The 20,584-nt window shown below is 39.4% G+C and overlaps 2 protein-coding genes across 2 annotated transcripts; both read left to right on the top strand.

Annotated features, from left to right (window-relative positions):
• LOC130099283 (beta-1,3-galactosyl-O-glycosyl-glycoprotein beta-1,6-N-acetylglucosaminyltransferase 3-like) lies at window positions 1-1,330 on the top strand. The gene has a single exon (XM_056264892.1). It carries the CDS (start codon window positions 4-6, stop codon window positions 1,300-1,302), a length of 1,299 nt encoding a protein of 432 aa, XP_056120867.1. The 5' UTR covers window positions 1-3; the 3' UTR covers window positions 1,303-1,330.
• Window positions 1,331-18,711: 17,381 nt separating this feature from the next.
• LOC130099372 (beta-1,3-galactosyl-O-glycosyl-glycoprotein beta-1,6-N-acetylglucosaminyltransferase 3-like) lies at window positions 18,712-20,450 on the top strand. The gene has a single exon (XM_056265044.1). The coding sequence runs from the start codon at window positions 19,029-19,031 to the stop codon at window positions 20,337-20,339; it is 1,311 nt and encodes a 436-aa protein (XP_056121019.1). The 5' UTR covers window positions 18,712-19,028; the 3' UTR covers window positions 20,340-20,450.
• The last annotated feature ends 134 nt before the right edge of the window (window positions 20,451-20,584 follow it).

A 20,584-nucleotide genomic window follows, 5' to 3' on the forward strand; every position in this document is an offset into this window, starting at 1 on the left:
GAAATGGCATTTAACAAACATAGGACTCTAAAAAGAATTTCCATTTTTTCACTGAGTACAACACTTTCTCTCTATCTGCTGAACTATATAACGAAGAATTATCCTTCTAATGGGAAACTGGACTTGAATCACTTACTAAAGCAGAATGTTGGAGAACTACAGGCTTGTTCTGCTATTATCCAAGGAGACATGGACAGAGTGGACAAGGACATTTTCAGGAATCTCCTGGCCTCTAAAAAAAAGAAATCCCTGCTACCCGAGTCATTCTATCTCAACGCAACCAAGGATTGTCCATCCTACATCCGAGACAGAGGGTTTCTGGCGCTTTCTCTCAGTAAAGAGGAGAGAGATTTCCCCATTGCTTACTCCATGGTGATCCATGAGAAGATTGAGATGTTTGAAAGGCTCTTAAGAGCCATTTACACTCCTGACAATGTGTACTGTGTTCATGTGGACCAGAGGTCTCCTGAGATCTTTAAAGAAGCAGTTAGGGCCATTGCGTCCTGTCTGACCAACGTGTTTTTGGCCAGCAAACTGGAGAATGTGATCTACGCCTCCTGGTCTCGAGTTCAAGCGGACATCAACTGCATGCAGGATCTGCTCAAGTCACCCGTCCAGTGGAGGTATCTGCTCAACACCTGTGGCACTGATTTCCCCATTAAAACCAATGCTGAAATGGTTCAGACTCTAAAACAACTGAACGGAATGAACAGTTTGGAGTCCGAGGCTGTAGAGTCTAAAAAGGTGCGCTGGGAGTTTCATCACAATGTTACGAACGGTGTGATTCGGACCGATGTTAGAAAGTCACCCCCGCCAATTCAGAGCCCTATGTTCTCGGGAAATGCTTATATTGTGGTTTCAAGAGAGTTTGTGGATCACATCTTTAAAAGCAAAGAGACTCAAGATTTCATGGAATGGGAGAAAGACACATACAGTCCAGATGAGCACATGTGGGCTACGTTACAGCGGATGCCTTCAGTACCAGGATCAAACCCTCCAAACAGAAAGTACGAGCAATCGGACATGAACGCAATTGCTCGTCTAGTGAAATGGAGCTCGCTTGAAGGAGATCTAAAGAGTGGGGCTCCCTACCCACCATGCACTGGGACGCACAGACGGGGGGTGTGTATTTATGGAGCTGGGGACTTGAAATGGATTGTGAAGCAACACCATCTTTTGGCAAACAAGTTTGATCCAGAAGTAGATGATGTAGCGATAAAATGTATGGAGGCTTTTTTAAGGTACAAAGCTATTTATGGTCGATCATTACTAACAGTTGAAAAATCTGGCATTATTTTATGATGGCAGTAGTGATGTTCAAAAACTGTCCATCCATTTTTCAAAATATTTTCAATATGATTTTCTATTTATTTAATTGGATAGAAATGATGTAAGAAAATATCATGAACTTTTATTATTTAGTTTTTTAACTTTTTTTAAGTTATTGACAGGATACAAATGTATCTATATCTACACTACTACCACTAATGTATTATATATTTTTTTATATTATATAAAATTGTCTAAATGTGTCATTCTATCCATAAAAGCGTGTGTGTGTGTGTGTATATATATATATATATAAAACACCATTTACAGATGTAAAAATTTGTGCAAAAAAAAAGTGTAAAAACATCTCTGGGTTGAATCTCTGACATTATAAATCCGTAAGCCCATAGCGGAACATGTCCTTTAAGACATTATCGTTAAAGTCCACCCCATGGCAGAGCTCACAAAATTCACAATTTTTTTTTAATATATATATATATATATATATATATATAAATAAGCCTATAGCCTATGTTACATGATCATATATTCTGACACATAGACAGCATAGAAACCATAAAATAATTAGACCAACATTTACTTGCATCAAGCAACTCTGTTGGTATTTTTATAATTAGTATTAATATAATTGTTACATTTATTGTATTGCCACACTTTAATATGTGAATTATATTATCAGAAAACTGAACATTTAGCGTTATCAGGCTTTTATTTGTGCTTAATGGATAAAACAACGACGCTGCACACTCAGCTGCTCATTAACATGGCTGCTATAAATTTGACCTGCCACAAGTGCTGTTTTCGACACTCTTGATGCTTCGAATCTTTTCCCGAAACATTCAGGGGAATGCCTCAGTGCTTCATGAGGCTTCATTTGCCCATCCCGAACCCAAATGCAACTTTACTTCAAAACATCAAACATAAAACAAGGGCATGGCAAGACATGAAACTCAGAACAAGAACCTGGACAAACATTCAATAGTAGACAAAGACACAGGGCAAACATGAGGGCTTAAATACACAGACTAATTACAAGACAAGGAACACCTGTGAACAATGATCAGACATTAACAAATGACAAGACAATGGCACGATCACATGACAATCAGGGAATCAAATGACAGACAAGAACAAGGAACAAGACACAAAACCCACAACGTGACAGAGAGAGAGAGAGAGAGAGAGAGAGAGAGAGAGAGAGAGAGAGAGAGAGAGAGAGAGAGAGAGAGAGAGAGAGAGAGAGATTTATTGTTTTATATTGAGTGAACTATTCCTTTAGAATTTAATGGACTACATATTTACAACTTTTATACAACAAATCTAGTAAACATTGTGGAATATATTTTAGTACATTTACATTGTGCCAGGAACCGATTACAAGGAAATAATTTTCAGCTGAAGCTAACCAACCTGATACCAAACATAGTTATGCAAATATGACCATTACAATACACTACACGTGTCACCAAATTTTGCATGGTGTTTCCTTAGGGTCTATAGTGTAATTTTGGCTTAGGAGCCCTCGGAAAAAACCCTTGTAACATGTCATATTAGAAGTATATCATTATCAATGAACTATGCTTAAAAACACAGTGATTTTCAAGTTCCTGCACAAGATAAAGTGTCAAAGTATTAGCAATATGATCTTTATTGGCCCTGTAATTGATAATTATGAGTCTTTACAGTTGCATTTGCAAAGAGGTGAGCAGTCTACACTTGCTTTGCCACATTTGCAGGTGGAACAATCCCCCTTACAGCAACATTTGATAAGTTCTCTGCAGGCTGTGGGGACTTCTGGAAGTGTCATCCAAACTGATTCCCAAGACCCTGATTCATTGGTCCATCCATGGTCCCTTGGAGAAGGAATACCTTGCTGTGAGAGTGTGCTGGTCGCCCAGATTCCAGTCTGATAAACTGCCCGTCTGATGTGCTGCAGCAGAGTATCTTGGGTGGGTGGCAGTTTTTCCATTGTCCTACTCCCATGGCAGAAGAGTTCTTTCCTCTTTTGGACAATGGAGCTTAAAGGACTGGACTTGGCATACAAGATCAGTCAAGCTTTTGGAACTGCCATGAAGCAGCATCTAATATTTTGAATAGATTTCTGGTAAGGGAAGCAAATACTTCAGTGGCTTCATCATAGGCTTGCCAGCCAGGCCTGCCAAACTGACTTCTTACCCTTCCCAGTGAAAGCAGATGTTGTATAGCACCCGAATAGGCATGGAACATCAACAGTGCTTGAGACTTGTCCTTACCCAGACTTTTACATACAGACTTTTACAAATCTGTATTTTTTGCCCATGCCAAAAGCCACCCAGATGTCAGACAAAGGTTGAATCACAAGTAAATCATGGAATAAACCTGCAAGAATCACAATGACATCAGTGTCCACAGTACGCACATGGACAGTTTTTACTCCTTGCTCCAGGGCATGCTGTATATGAATCACAATCCGGGTGTTTGCCTCTTCATGATTGCAACTGCTCAGGGTGCTGCTGGAACCAAAGGAAGATACAGCTTACCCTGATGTGATATACAGATAATTGTCTGGGGCCCAGTTGAACTCTTCAGTCTTAGATGTCAGAAAGGGAAAAAGCTCTTTCTTATTCATTGGATCATGTAGGAAATCCATCCAATTGCCTGGCAGCTTTGTTTGGCCAGACACTTTCCTGTGTACGCATTGACCTCTCTTGACACGTGGACTCCAAACTGTCTGAGATTTATGTATCCCATACAATATCCAACCTCTGTGTATCCTGTAGCTGCCTCTGCAGGTAAGGGATGAACACATTACTTGCATATTCATTAAATGTGTTTACTGTATTAGTAGACAGACTGTGGACAATGACCGCTCCATCCAAGATTTTGCAGTCAAAGCATGTGATTGCCCAGGGTGTTCAAGGCATTGAAGTAAGTCAGACTTTGTAATAATTAAAACATGGGTAAAAAAAACAACAACAAAAAAACAGCACAAAGTCAAATTTAAATATAAGCACCCTCAAGCAAAAGTTTAATAAACAAATGTAATAATATCATATATAATATCTAGTACTCGGACTGTACCTTGCCAGTGGTGTAGTAGCTTGCGTGCAAGGGCTGTACTGGTGGGACTGGGAGCAATAGCTTCCAGCAGGTTCAGCCATACCCGGGAGGCTTTGTGGTTAGAGGCTTGAAAAAAAAACAGTCCACCCACTCTCAGGTTGTGGGTTGGCCGTGTAAAAATTCAATCTTGTTATGGAAACCGAATTAGATGCCACATAGAGGTGGTAGCCACCAAGGGAGTGTCTGGCCGTGTGAAGGAAGTTTTGGATGATGCTGTGAGAATTGTAAAGTTTGTTAAAGCAAGGCCTGTGGATGTTCAAGGACGAACAAGGATGTTCGATGGCTGTCCAGGGGAAAGGTATACTTACTGTTTGAATTGAGGATCGATTAAATTGAGCTTTTTTTCTATCCACTTAGCGATTGTTTTGAGAATGACTACTCTTCTTGTTGCCAGGATGATTGTTTTGTACATCTTAGGACCTTTATTACAAACAAAGCAAATGATAGAAAGATCATATATTTTGTATATATAAAACAACTAGGTTAAAATAGGATTTTTGAGCATAATACATTTTTAAAAGTTAGGCATGAAATAACATAAGACTCGACTCGGACTCGTGACAAAAGACTCCTGACTTGACTCAGACTTCAGATGAAAGACTTGTGAACAAAATTTCGGAAGTGACATATACATATATGAGTGATTCACTCTTCCGAAATTGCAATTGACATAGTGATAATTAGCTTTTCCTTTCCCTGAAAAACGTTTGAAGAGCCCCACCATAAGTAGTTTTTATTTTTTAATTTATTTCTTTAAGCATCTTAGAGATGATGTCACTGCTCTGCACAACCCGATTAAAACAAGTTTAACATGTTCCTGGATCAACTTTGTCAGAGAGGAATTTACCATGATTTAATGATCTGGCATGCATCATTTTATTTCAGCTGTATTAAGTGACATACCAAAATAGGGCCCATGCAACGGTTTCTAAAACAAACACAGGCAAGGTCACGCAATCTCAGTAGTAATGTAATAACCATCTATTATGTTATGCATTGTATTGCATTCTTCTTAGAATCTACGCAAAGCCAGTGACAAAAGTAAGCAAAAGGAAGACAATGCATGAATTTATTTCATGATTCTTGATATCTTTTTTCAGATAATTTGCTATAGCTAAAATTCCCTGCATTTAGGGTACATTTACACGGCGATGTACTAAAAACAGAAAAGTTTTTCCTTTGCTTTTTTCACGTACAGACAACTACATAGTCAAAACTACCCCCCTTTCACAAGAATCTCAGAAAACGACTAAAAACGCTGTATTATGCTGCCATGCTAGTAGTTGGCGATGCCACTTTGTAAAGAAACAAACATTACGCACCTAGACTGAACACGTAATATGCGTCTTTGTTGTTTACATGGCGACAAAAACGTTATCATTTTCCAAATTTGTTTTCAGTTTTTAGTTGAAAATGGTGTTGTGTAAAAGGCCCCTTAGACCTTCAAAGATTAAACGGCTCAGGAACATGTCAAAGTGAATGGGTCGAAGCTACACGCTAAAATGAACGCTTCAATAAAGTGAAGTCCAAGTAAGGCAACCTATACTTGGAATTTGTCCTCTGCATTTAACCCATCCAAGTTAGTGCACAAACATTAGGAGCAGTGAGTAGTGAACACACACACCTGGTGCAGTGGGCAGCCATTCACTGCAGCGCCCGGGAAGTGATTGGGGGTTAGTTGCCTTCCTCAAAGGCCTCACCTCAGTCTTTCCTGACATTATTGAGAATCGAACCCACGACCTTCAGGTTACAAGTCAGACTCTCTAACCATTAGCCCACAATTGCCCCTAATACAACATCATCATGCACCCATTCAGAAAGAGATTGCGTTGGAAAGACATATTATATTCCTTTTTATTTAGTTTACTTTGACGTGTCCAGTATAGGCAGCCTCCGTGTCCTTTAGCATCATGTCAAAAAATGCGCCCAGTGCAGATACGTTGGACGGGTTTATTACAAGTGAGACGCGTTCGTTTTCTCTTGAGTGTTAGACTCAATTACTTACTCATGAGTCATATGGCACATAGCAACACAGCTAAAAAGTATTCCAAATGGACCTTTTATTGAAAGATGCCTACTTTTACCTGAGAAATGCTTTTAAAAGCACCTGTAAGAGCTGTGATTGGTATGTTTGAGTTGGGGGAGGTGACAAGTAAATATTGTTTAAAAAAGGCAGTATATTAAACAGACAACAATGAAACACATTATGCAAAAGCAAAAGCATAATGGAATGTCTGTTGCCTTTGATGTCACAGCTCAATTCATAAGTTAATTTGATGTGACCCTAACAGTACATTATGCATATTCTCTAGTCATTGAGTGTATGAGTTGGACACTGCTTATTGCAGTACATTATGAGATTGAATGAGTGCACTTTATCATTTCCACTGTGGTTTCAGACTTCACTACGAAATGTGTCACAAATATCTAAACAGATGTGGGTAGAGTATCCAAAACCTGTACAAGTAAAAGTACAAGTACTTATAGAACTATTTACTCAAAGTAAAAGTAAAAGTAATAATCTTAACAGTTACTTGAGTAAGAGTAAAAAGTATCCAATGAAAAAACTACAAGTAGTTAGTTACTAGTTACTTTGGATCATATAGGCCTATATATATATATATATATATATCACTGATTCTTGAGAGTCGGGACAAAATACGTTTTAAAAAACTTTAAAAAAAATACACACTATTTCAATTAGAGTTGTATGTTTCTGCAGAGAAAGGTCTTAGCTATTTAACCATGTAAAGGAACAGGTTCTAAATAAAAACACATTTTTAACAAATAAGCATGTTTCCCTTCAGAACTGGATTTGTGTCAACTCCGTCAAACACACTAAAAAGTATACAATTTTAATTCTTCCAATCCAAAAAGAAACTAAATTTCTGAAGTATATTGTAATAGTGTTTAGTTACTCTGATATGTAAAAAAAATACAATATATAAACTTAAGTTGTGATTTCACACTATTCTGAAAACTCAGATTTCTAAATATTTGCATTTCCAAACTTTGATTTTAATTTCAATATTGTAAAAACAAATTCCTTAAATAAATAAAACATAAGATGATGTAGATCAGATGGTCCTTTATTACAAAAACAACATAAACTGAAGGAAGAATTTTTTCCCCCAAAAAAATTACAAAAACAAAAACATACATCCAACGCTGTTGATGAAGATCTGACGGTGTTGATGAAAAACTGACGGTGTTGATGAAAAACTGACGGTGTTGATGAAGATCTGACGGTGTTGATGAAGATATGACGGTGTTGACAAAAAATATGTGTGCATTGTGATTATTGAACAGATGTGCTCTTTAAACTACTACTAAAACTACTCCTTGTTATTAGAGTATTGAACTTACTGTAAAGCAAACTATAAGCGCATACACCGTTTCCAACTATTATAAATTACACCGTTTCCAACTTTCACAAAAAAAAAACAATAAGGGAAACCAGGGGCCCTCCTCCCCCTTTGTTTTCATCTACCTCCCCTATACCACTTCCTGCTCTACTTTTTCTCATCCACCTCTTCTCCTCTTCCTTTCCTCCTTTGTAAGTAGCCATTTACTTTAAAGTGGCGTGTGTGTGTGTGTGTGTGTGTGCGCGTATGTGTGTGTTTGGGTGTGTTGGATGTGTGATTGCCCTGCACTGCCTACTTTATACTGGGTGTGATCTTAAATTGACATTCCTTGACAACAATACTGCACCACACAATCTGTAGCTTAGAATCAGGTTCAATTAGCTTACTTAAGATTTCATTTTTGTCTAACCTGTGCTTATGCCTTGAGCAGCAGGCGTCGGACATGCGTATGGTTAAATAATGTAATGCATGCTATGTATGTGCATTTATGTGTAAATAAAACCCTGAAATAACAGTTTAACCCTTCACTATATTCACAAATAATATTATATTCGCACATTAAGAGGTTATTGGTGGATTTGTCAACTCCGTCAGCTTACAGGTCAACTCAGTCAGACATAGAACCTGACGGAGTTGACGTCTGACGGAGTTGACGTAAGGGCATGTATTTTCCCGCCAAAACATGTATTGTACACTGCAGCTAGGTAGTTTTTCCTCAGTTGCTAGCTGTCCCAATAACCTCACTAAAATGCTTAAATTCAATCCACTATGGTTTAAAAAAAGTATCTTAACAGAAAGATGGTATTGACATGGTCCAGCTGTGACCATAGGAATATTGACATTGTTTGTCTAAAATATTAAAAAATGTAAACCTTTCCAGAGCATGTGTGGTAGTGCTGCATTCACCACAGACAGGGAGATGAAAAGGGGTCATCAAGGATATAGCTGACCATGCTATTTCCTGATTTAAAGAGCTTTATGAAAAAATCTGACGGGGTTGACAGAAACTGAGGACACAACTTTAATAGGCAAATATTTATGGAAAATATTGTTTGATGTTCACTTCATGCATTGTTTTTTATATTTATACCCCTTATTTTTTATTTGATATATATGTTTTCACAATTGTAGAGCTTTTTTAAAGTTTTTTGGGATGGTTAATATTGTAACCTCTTGCTGAGGACAAGTGCAATAACATGGACCATCTAACCACAGACCATACATTTTAACAACTTTTCCCCAAAAAGATAAAAAAGTTTATTCTAAAAATCAGATAGGTATATACAATTCCTCTAGATTTAACTTTGTAAGTTTGTCATACATGATGAATTTCTTCATTTTTGCTATAAATTAGACTTTTCTTTGTGGGACATGTTTTGTCCCGACTCTCAAGAATCAATGATATATATATATATATATACAGCATATATATATATAACATGATATTATTTAAATATTTTTTAATTTAAATGACTATTATTATCATTGTTCTGCCCATTGTCATGGTATATAATCGCCATCTAGCGGACATTTGCAGTATTGCAGTTGTTATTTTTCCTGTACATGCGCACTTGCAATGTTGATTTATTAGTTCGGCAGCAGTTCAACGTGCAGCATACTGTAGAGTTAATTCGACGCTCAAACAGTCTTTGCCCTGGATGAAGATATGCCTGTAAGTTTATTTACTATTTTAAGCGATGTTTAAAAGTGTTATGAGGTAACATAATCTTTCCTCTTGAAGAATAGTTTGTGATCGATATGAAAATGTAAATAAGTTTTCTATCACATGTATACGCACGTGCAGATTGTGATGTACGCGTTTATATGTATTTCAAACAGATTAATGTACAAATTGTAATTTCATTTCTTGTTTATTGTATTTCAGTTTTACAAATAAGAAAAAGGATCACAGAAGTAAACATTCTGGAAGGATAAACTGCTTCATGTGTGTTTGTTAGCTAGCTGTCTAGTTTCTTCAAAGTGACGCAGTTGCGAGGACAGCATAGTAAAAAGGCATCAACGCATCGGAAAAGATTAACAAGAGCTGTATTTACCATCATATGCTGCACAATTCTGAGATCAAAAAGTGAAAGACTGCACTTTGCATGGAGTCAAGATGGATCCAGATAAGGATGCTGAAAAGGCCCAGCAAGCTTCTGAGAAGCGATCTCAAGTATCTGGCTCCAGATATTCTTCACGCTCGAGTAGATCAGCTGCCAGTTCAGCAGCTATTCGTGCTCGAGCAAAAGCCGAAGCGGCACGCGCAGAAGTGTCTTATGCTGAAAAAGAGGCAAAAATGATGAAAGAGCAAGCAGAATTGGAAGCGGAAACAGTGAGACGCAAAGCAGAATTAGAAGCTAATTTGCATGTGCTACAAAAGCAAAGGGCAGCGGTTGCAGCCTCGGCCGAAGCAGCAGTGTATGAAGCCGCAGTCGAACCGGAGGATCCACTTCAAGACTTCTCAGAATTAGTAATTCAAGATTCAGCACAAAGAACCAGTGAGTATGTGGAGAATCATTCACTGACTGAAGATAATTTGGAGCAGGTTCACATGCAATCTACGTCTCATGCATCACTACAGTTTCCAGATTCTACATGTCCACAGTTTACTTCAAGAGCTCCTAGGTTTATTTCTCTCCCACAAAGTAACATAGTCGATGTCTCAACACCAAAAGTAAGCATAGGAGACAGCGGAGGCTACAGTGCTCCACAGCATCCCACATGCTATACAAAGTCTCATGAATCCTCTTGCAGAGACTATCCAATGAGACCTTTAGAGACTACTGACCTAACGAAACATCTGATACGACGAGAATTAGTAAGTACTGGGTTACTGACATTCGATGATTGCCCAGAAAATTATTGGGCATGGAAGACATCATTTCGGAGTGTGATAAGAGAACTCAATTTAACTGCCAGTGAGGAGTTAGACCTGCTCGTAAAGTGGCTCGGGCCAGAATCATCACAACAAGTCAAAAGAATCAGGTCAGTATATGTCCATAATGCAACACTGGGTGTTCAGGTGGCGTGGCAGAGAATAGAAGAATGCTATGGTAGCACTGAGGTTATTGAGGATGCTCTGTTAAAAAAACTGGAGAATTTTCCTAAAATCTCTATTAAAGACAATGTAAAGTTGCGAGAGCTAGGAGACCTCTTGTTAGAAATGGATGCAGCAAAGTCAGTAGGCCACTTACCAGGGCTGACGTATCTGGACACTGCTCGTGGAGTTAAACCAATCATTGAAAAGCTGCCATACAGTTTACAAGAAAAGTGGATTGCACAAGGCTTCAAGTACAAGGAAGATTACCGTGTTTCCTTTCCACCATTCAGTTTTTTCACCAGATTCATTGTTAATCAAGCGAAGATCAAGAATGATCCAAGTTTTTCATTCTCAACGAGCAGTAGTCAAACTTATGCAAAAACAGAGTCGTCTGCAGCGAAGTACAGCGACCGATCATCTGTGTCAGTCAGAAAGACAGAGGTGTCAACAGTGCATACACCCTTTCAAAGGAAAAACCCTGATAAGAAATCAATTGAACCAGACAGTCAATGTCCTATCCACAATAAACCTCATCCATTGGCAAAGTGTCGTGAGTTCAGAAATAGACACATAGATGATCGCAAAAAGTACCTGAAAGAAAACGACATTTGTTTTAGATGTTGTTTGTCTACTCAGCATGTAGCCAAAGACTGTATAGTCAACATAAAGTGCAAAGAATGCAACAGTGACAGGCACACTACAGCGCTGCATCCAGGTCCAGCTCCTTGGGTTACAGAGCGGCCTGTGGGAGAGAGCCAGCATGGCGGGGAGAAAGAAGAAGCTACTTCAGCAAACATAGTATCCAAGTGTACAGAAATCTGTGGTAGCATGACAAAGCCCAGATCGTGTTCTAAAATCTGCTTGGTGACAGTATATCCTTGTAACAGACCTGAAGATGTTGTGAGGATGTATGCAGTACTGGATGATCAAAGTAATCGATCATTAGCCAAAACAAAGTTTTTTGATGTTTTCGGCATCACAGGAGAATCATTCTCATATACCCTAAAAACATGCTCGGGATCTATGGAGAATAAAGGGCGCAAAGCATCTGGCTTCACAATTCAATCCATCGATGGGAAAACTCAGGTAGAACTTCCCTCACTCATTGAATGTGATATGATCCCTGATGACCGATCTGAAATTCCAACACCTGATGTCACGCGGTACTTCCCACATCTGAAATCTGTTGCAGATAAGATTCCAGAACATGATCCTGATGCTCCAATCCTTCTGCTGTTGGGAAGAGATATCTTAAGTGTTCATAAAGCACGTGAGCAAATCAATGGACCTCTTAACATGCCTTACGCCCAGAGACTAGATTTAGGTTGGGTTATTGTCGGAGACGTCTGCTTAGGGGGAGCTCATAAGCCAACGGATGTGAACGCATTCAAAACGAATGTGCTATCAAATGGACGACCATCTCTGTTCAACCCCTGCACAAACTACATGAAGGTAAAAGAGACTTTCAGTGCTCCAAAGCAACATGATAGTACACATTCACTGTGTTATCTAGGCACTCCCACATGCAAAACAGAGAGTTTAGATGATAATGTGTTCGTCAGAACTCCTAATGATGACAAACCTGCTATGTCCATTGAAGACAGTGAATTCCTTCAAATAATGGAAAAAGAAATGTATATTGATGAAACAAACCACTGGGTTGCTCCACTACCGTTTCGTTCGCCCCATCGTCGACTACCGAATAACAGAGAGCTGGCGCAAAAACGTCTCCTTTCTTTGCAACGTTCCTTTCAGAAAAATGCTGAAATGAAGAATCATTTTGTTAATTTCATGCAAAAGATCTTCGACAATGATCAAGCAGAACCAGCACCTCCATTAAACCAAGATGAGGAGTGTTGGTATTTACCAACCTTTGGTGTTTACCATCCCCAAAAGCCTGGGCAAATCAGAGTGGTCTTTGATTCAAGTGCCCAATATCAAGGCGTCTCATTGAATGACGTACTGCTCAGTGGACCTGATCTGAATAATACACTTTTAGGTGTGTTACTGCGTTTTCGCAAAGAACAAGTTGCGATTACAGCTGATATACAACAGATGTTTTATTCTTTTGTAGTTAGAGAGGACCACCGAAACTACTTAAGGTTTTTATGGTACCAAGATAATGATACCACCAAAGACATCGTGGAGTTCAGAATGAAAGTACATGTTTTCGGAAACAGTCCATCTCCAGCAATAGCGATCTACGGTCTAAAACGAACAGCTGATCAAGGTGAGAAAGAGTATGGAGAAGATTCAAAACAGTTTGTCTTGAGAAACTTCTATGTGGATGATGGACTCACCTCAGTGTCTTCTGAAGCTGAAGCAGTCAGTCTCTTGCAGAGAACTAGAGAGATGCTAGCAGAATCAAACCTCAGACTACATAAATTAGCATCGAACAGAAGTTCAGTTATGGAGGCATTTCCTGCAAACGACAGAGCTAACGATCTAAAGGATCTAGTTCTAGGTGTTGACCCTTTACCTCTCCAGCGCAGTCTAGGAGTAAGCTGGAATCTACAGTCTGACAGTTTCACGTTTCAAGTGTCTAAGGAAGTGAAGCCATTCACACGAAGAGGAATCTTAGCTACTGTGAACAGTCTGTATGATCCGCTAGGATTTGCAGCCCCCATAACCATACAAGGGAAGGCATTAGTGCGAGAACTTTCTGTGGACCAATGTGATTGGGACACACCACTCTCAGCAAACAGAGAAGTTCAGTGGAGAGTGTGGACTGATGATTTATTTAATCTAGAAGCACTTAGTGTTCCCAGGCCTTACGTATCAGTGCCACTGACTTCAACTGTTCAGAAAGAGGTATGTGTGTTTTCTGATGCTTCTACCATAGCAATAGCTGCTGTAGCATACCTCAAAATTGTAGATGATAATGGCCAGTGTCATGTAGGCTTTATTATGGGCAAATCAAAGCTGGCTCCAAAACCTGCCCATACAGTGCCACGTTTGGAGTTATGTGCAGCCGTTTTGGCAGTTGAACTTGGAGAATTGATAACCAGTGAAATGGACATTGATCTGCATTCAGTGAAATACTACACTGATAGCAAAATAGTACTGGGATACATTAACAATGCCTCTCGAAGATTCCATGTTTATGTGTCTAACAGGGTTGTACGTATCCGAAAATCTACCAACTCAGAGCAGTGGCATCACATTGCTACCACTCAAAACCCAGCGGACAACGCTACAAGACCAGTTTCAGTGGCTGAACTACAGAACACAAATTGGCTCACAGGTCCAGCGTTTCTGTGTCAAACTCATGTAAGTGAACAAGCTGAACATGAAGTTTTCAATCTAATCGATCCAGAATCTGACAAAGAAATCAGGCCTGAAATAACAGCCTTGGCCACAAAGGTGAATAAATGTCAGCTGGGATCCCACAGATTTAGTAGATTTTCCAGTTGGAAATCTCTTGTGAGAGGAGTGGCTATTCTTACTCACATTGTTAAAACTTACTCCAGTAGCGCACAAAAGGACTGTAAAGGTTGGCACTGCTGCAAAATGGATCGCACAGTGAATTTTGCACATGCAGAAACAACAATAATCAAATGTATTCAACAAGAGATCTTCCAGGAAGAGTTTAAGTCTTTGTACAATGGCGAAAAGATCTCTAGTCAAAGTACTATTAGGAATCTGAATCCCATTCTTGATGAAGATGGATTGATTAGAGTGGGAGGACGCTTGTCAAATGCAGACATTACAGAAGGTGAGAAACATCCTCTGATCATTCCAGCTAATCATCACATAAGCACTCTCTTGATCAAACACTACCATGAAAAGGTAGTACACCAAGGTCGTCACTTTACCGAAGGTGCACTGCGTACAGCTGGCTTATGGATCATCAGAGCTAAAAAACTTGTCTCTAAGATCATCAAAGAGTGTGTCATCTGTAAAAAGCTCAGAGGACTGCTGCAAGTGCAGAAAATGTCAGATCTCCCCAAAGACAGACTAAACGTAGCCCCTCCGTTCACATATGTGGGACTTGATGTTTTTGGCCCTTGGCATGTGGTGTCACGCCGCACTCGGGGCGGCAGTGCCGAAAGTAAGAGGTGGGCAGTCATGTTCACTTGTTTATGTACAAGAGCAGTCCACCTAGAGATACTTGAATCAATGTCTTCTTCAAGCTTTATAAATGCTCTGAGAAGATTTCTGTGTCTGCGTGGGCCTGTCAGGCAATTCAGGTCGGACAGAGGGACAAACTTCGTAGGAGCTTGTAAGGAACTCAAAATCAATTCGGATGATCCTGAGATTCAGAACTACCTTCTGGATCAAGGATGTACCTGGACATTCAATTCACCTCATTCATCTCACATGGGAGGAGTGTGGGAACGGATGATAGGAATAGCCAGGCGCATTCTAGACGCAATGCTGTCAGCAAACACTCGACTTACAAATGAGGTTCTTACCACATTGATGGGTGAAGTAACAGCTATAATGAATGCACGTCCCTTGGTTCCTATTTCAACAGACTGTGAGAAAACAGAGATTCTTACCCCAGCGATGTTATTAACTCAAAAGGCTTGCGCAGCTGGAGAGTTCAGCATTAAGGATATGTACAAGTGTCAATGGAAGCAAGTTCAGAATCTTGCAGATACATTCTGGAAACGTTGGAAACATGAATACTTGTCTACACTTCAGGCTCGTAGGAAGTGGACAGATGAAAAACCAAATGTCCAAGAAGGAGATGTTGTATTGTTGAAGGACTCTCAAGTAAAACGCAACGAGTGGCCAATGGGACTTGTTACAAAGGTCATTCCAAGTACTGATGGAAAAGTTCGCAAAATTGAAGTGAAAATAATTAAAGAAGGGACTGCTAGAGTATATCTTAGACCAATCTCAAGTGTAATTGTTCTTCTGTCATGTGAAAAATAACTTGATAAATTGGTAAACGTACAAAATGTGATTGTACAAACAAAAATAATAATGGTATAACAGTTTATACCAGGCGAGGAGTGTTCTGCCCATTGTCATGTTATATAATCGCCATCTAGCGGACATTTGCAGTATTGCAGTTGTTATTTTTCCTGTACATGCGCACTTGCAATGTTGATTTATTAGTTCGGCAGCAGTTCAACGTGCAGCATACTGTAGAGTTAATTCGACGCTCAAACAGTCTTTGCCCTGGATGAAGATATGCCTGTAAGTTTATTTACTATTTTAAGCGATGTTTAAAAGTGTTATGAGGTAACATAATCTTTCCTCTTGAAGAATAGTTTGTGATCGATATGAAAATGTAAATAAGTTTTCTATCACATGTATACGCACGTGCAGATTGTGATGTACGCGTTTATATGTATTTCAAACAGATTAATGTACAAATTGTAATTTCATTTCTTGTTTATTGTATTTCAGTTTTACAAATAAGAAAAAGGATCACAGAAGTAAACATTCTGGAAGGATAAACTGCTTCATGTGTGTTTGTTAGCTAGCTGTCTAGTTTCTTCAAAGTGACGCAGTTGCGAGGACAGCATAATCATAATTAGGCTATTTTGCAACAAAAACAGAAGAGACAAGCATTATTTCTGCCACCTGTAGCCCGAAAACCATTGCCTGCCCTTTGGTTTGTATAATAGTAACTTATACAACTACATTTGGATTATTAGACAATGTCGAAATAAAGACTCTGCAGAGGTTTGCATTCAAAGGCATGTAGGAACCATTGACAAAGAGAAAGAGTTAAAACTCTTCGCGCTCATGACCGCTACATCTGAACACAAACAACGATCAACTGCACATCGACGGATCTTCTTCTGTCTGTTCTCCAAAATGTAATCAAATGTATATTTCTGCAAGCATGTTTAAACTGGTTAACTGTGTCTAAGGCAGGCAAAGGCATTTTTCAAGTCGAGTTCGCACGCCAGCGCACTACACACACATTACCGCGGGACGGCGGGTGTTCATTTCATAAACTGTGGACAATGGTAGCTTATTTAATGTAGCCTATAAATTAATGTATATGTCCAAAAAAATGGATAATGTCATACTTTGTAGTGGTGCTATCGTGGCGTAATAATCTGCTTGATTGTAAAATGTGCTATTACCTGAATGAAATGAAATCGAATGTAGGCCTATCGTCCTGTGAAATCATTCACTCACAGACAGCATACCATAGACAGTAAAAGAAATGGACACAGCGACCCCGTTGATTTCAACGGAGAGAGTTGAAGCCCAACATGGGCACTCACTTCCTGATAGCCAAGCGCACTGCGCAGGCTCAAACTGAGCTTGACGACGTAGTTGTCACGTGAGCAACCGTTCTGACCTTCTAGTAGCTGTGCCGGGAAGAAATATTTTGTCCCGTTGCTTTTATGAACTCTCTATCTATGGGCTTCTCCCTTGACTTTATGCCTCCATGTCCACCCGATTGCCTCATAGACAGTAAACGATTGCCTACGAGCTTCTACTTCTGTCTATACGGTAATTTCTCTACTGTGCGACAGAGCGTCCCGTGGTTATGACGCAATCGTTAGCCTATTTTTACAAGAATGGCTTCTACGGGGCCATAACGTAAGATACAAGGTAATGGAGCATTTTATACATTGTTGTGTTTCTTAAGAAATAAATAATGGACAAATGAAGTCTTTGGACGCCTCAGATGTAAAGTTATTCGCTGTCAAAGTGACGCCAAAATGAATGGGAGTCAATGGGATGCTAACAGCAGGTGATAGCTAGCTACAATGGCGGCCCCCGGAGGCAGCTTCAACTTCCGGCTGATGGATTACCCCCTTGCAGCATACGAAGATGTTTCAACTAATAAAGATCTTCATCGCTGGCAAAAATATGATGCATGCAGATTTGCTTTCACTTGACTGTATTGTAGGTCCACGGCCACTTCATCCAACTCTCTTGGTGTTCTTAAATCTTCCTGTTACGACTCCGAGTCGAGTGTGAATTGAAAGCGCTTCAGACGATTCAGTGCGTGCAGGAAACTGAACAGATCATTTAAACTGATTCGCGAACCGATTTAGACAGATCTGCCAACTTGTTTGATGAAGTCTTTGAACAGAATCGACTCAAAAGAGTGATTCATTTGTGAATTGAGAATCGCTCATATCGCTCAATAAACTACGCATTTAACAACTTGTAGCCTAACGTTTATTGCATTGAAACAAAGTAACGAGAGGAACGTCGCCCAATGTAACGAAGCAGACCTACAGTTTTTTCATTAGAAATGTAGGCTACTCGAGTTAAAGTACCCACATTTAAATCTACTCTTAAAAGTACAATTTCTCCAAAAAAAATAAAAAAAATACTCAAGTAAATGTAACGAAATAAATGTACCGTTACACACCTCTGCATCGAAATGTGTCTCATAAGGCCGTTTTGCATGTTCAGCAACATTCCTTCAGCCACTGGAATGTGACAACAACACTGACAACTCATTATGTTTAACAAGTTCAAACATAATCCATTAATCTCTTTCTGTGAGCATCATGCTCTTTCATGGCTGCCGTCGCCCGTCGGTGTATGAATGAGTGAGTGAATGGGTGAATGTGAGGCAAATTGTAAAGCGCTTTGGTGGCCATTGGGTCTGTGAAAGCGCTATATAAATGCAGTCCATTTACCATTTACCATTTAATTTAACCTGCCCAAAATATTCATTAGTTTTAGACTGACAAAAGTGGACAGCATCTTTGTACAGTAAAAGTAGTATAGAGAACAACACCAAATAATTAACTCAAGTGTGGCACCAAGATTATAATGCCTCTGTAGAACTATATATATATATATATAAAAAAATGGGTGCAGAGATGCTTATAACTGCAAACAGATTACTAGATGAGCTAGGAGAGGCAAAATGCTTTACAAACACAAAGTTAACACATACTTGTCAGAAAAGCGACAGATCTGGTAACCAAAAGATAAGATAATCAGCTTCCTCAAAGATGCCACCCTTAGTTTAAAATCAGACACATGACACTTGTTACTTTAAATATTCCTTAATGTTTCAAAATTGTATTTTGTTTTCAAAATATCTTGGTGTGCAAAGTTTACTTTTTGACAATGCTCTTACTGACTGTAAGATCAGACGATCACACCTTCTAGTCACACCTCTGCTATGTAACAATTTCTATACCTTTTTTGCAGAGGCTAGACCTTCCCCTTTGTAAATGATTTGCTGGCTTTTGCTTCCTGCTACACCTTTCTGGTATTTTAAAAAGAGGGGTTGTTTTATACCTCACTGACACAGGTCTCCTCTCCTGGCAGGTTATAATCTTAAAGAAATGACCATGGCATTTAACAATCAGAGGATTTTGAAAATGATCTCCATTCTTTCTGTGAGTACAACCTTGTTCGTCATCTTTATAAACCATCCAGAACAATGGACAAATTGTTCTCATAAAGAAGAGCCGGTCTTGAATCACTTACTAAAGCAGGATGCTGGAGAACTACAGGCTTGTTCTGCTATTATCCAAGGAGACATGGACGGAGTGGACAAGGGCATTTTCAGGAATCTCATGACCTCAAAAAAAAGAACATCCCTGCTATCAGAGTCATTCTATCTCAACGCAACCAAGGATTGTCCATCCTACATCCGAGAGAGAGGGTTTCTGACGCTTTCTCTCAGTAAAGAGGAGAGAGATTTCCCCATTGCTTACTCCATGGTGATCCATGAGAAGATTGAGATGTTTGAAAGGCTCTTAAGAGCCATTTACACTCCTGACAATGTGTACTGTGTTCATGTGGACCAGAGGTCTCCTGAGATCTTTAAAGAAGCAGTTAGGGCCATTGCGTCCTGTCTGACCAACGTGTTTTTGGCCAGCAAACTGGAGAATGTGATCTACGCCTCCTGGTCTCGAGTTCAAGCGGACATCAACTGCATGCAGGATCTGCTCAAGTCACCCGTCCAGTGGAGGTATCTGCTCAACACCTGTGGCACTGATTTCCCCATTAAAACCAATGCTGAAATGGTTCAGACTCTAAAACAACTGAACGGAATGAACAGTTTGGAGTCCGAGGCTGTAGAGTCTAAAAAGGTGCGCTGGGAGTTTCATCACAATGTTACGAACGGTGTGATTCGGACCGATGTTAGAAAGTCACCCCCGCCAATTCAGAGCCCTATGTTCTCGGGAAATGCTTATATTGTGGTTTCAAGAGAGTTTGTGGATCACATCTTTAAAAGCAAAGAGACTCAAGATTTCATGGAATGGGAGAAAGACACATACAGTCCAGATGAGCACATGTGGGCTACGTTACAGCGGATGCCTTCAGTACCAGGATCAAACCCTCCAAACAGAAAGTACGAGCAATCGGACATGAACGCAATTGCTCGTCTAGTGAAATGGAGCTCCCTTGAAGGAGATCTAAAGAGTGGGGCTCCCTACCCACCATGCACTGGGACGCACAGACGGGGGGTGTGTATTTATGGAGCTGGGGACTTGAAATGGATTGTGAAGCAACACCATCTTTTGGCAAACAAGTTTGATCCAGAAGTAGATGATGTAGCGATAAAATGTATGGAGGCTTTTTTAAGGTACAAAGCTATTTATGGTCGATCATTACTAACAGTTGCAAAATCTGACATAATTTTATGATGGCAGTAGTGATGTTCAAAAACTGTCCATCCATTTTTCAAAATATTGTCAGTATGATTTATTATTTATTTAATTGGATAGAAATGATGAAAGAAAATATCAAGAACGTTTATTATTTAGTTTTTAAAATCTTTTTAAGTTGACAGGATACAAATTGATCTATACTACTACCACTAATATTATATTTTTTAGAATATATAAAATTGTCAATTTTTTTTGTCATTCTATCCATAAAAGCATGTATA

This window comes from Rhinichthys klamathensis, unplaced genomic scaffold (assembly GCF_029890125.1).
Source record: "Rhinichthys klamathensis goyatoka isolate OS25496 unplaced genomic scaffold, OSU_Roscu_1.1 h1tg000228l_1, whole genome shotgun sequence".
NCBI lineage: Eukaryota > Metazoa > Chordata > Actinopteri > Cypriniformes > Leuciscidae > Rhinichthys > Rhinichthys klamathensis.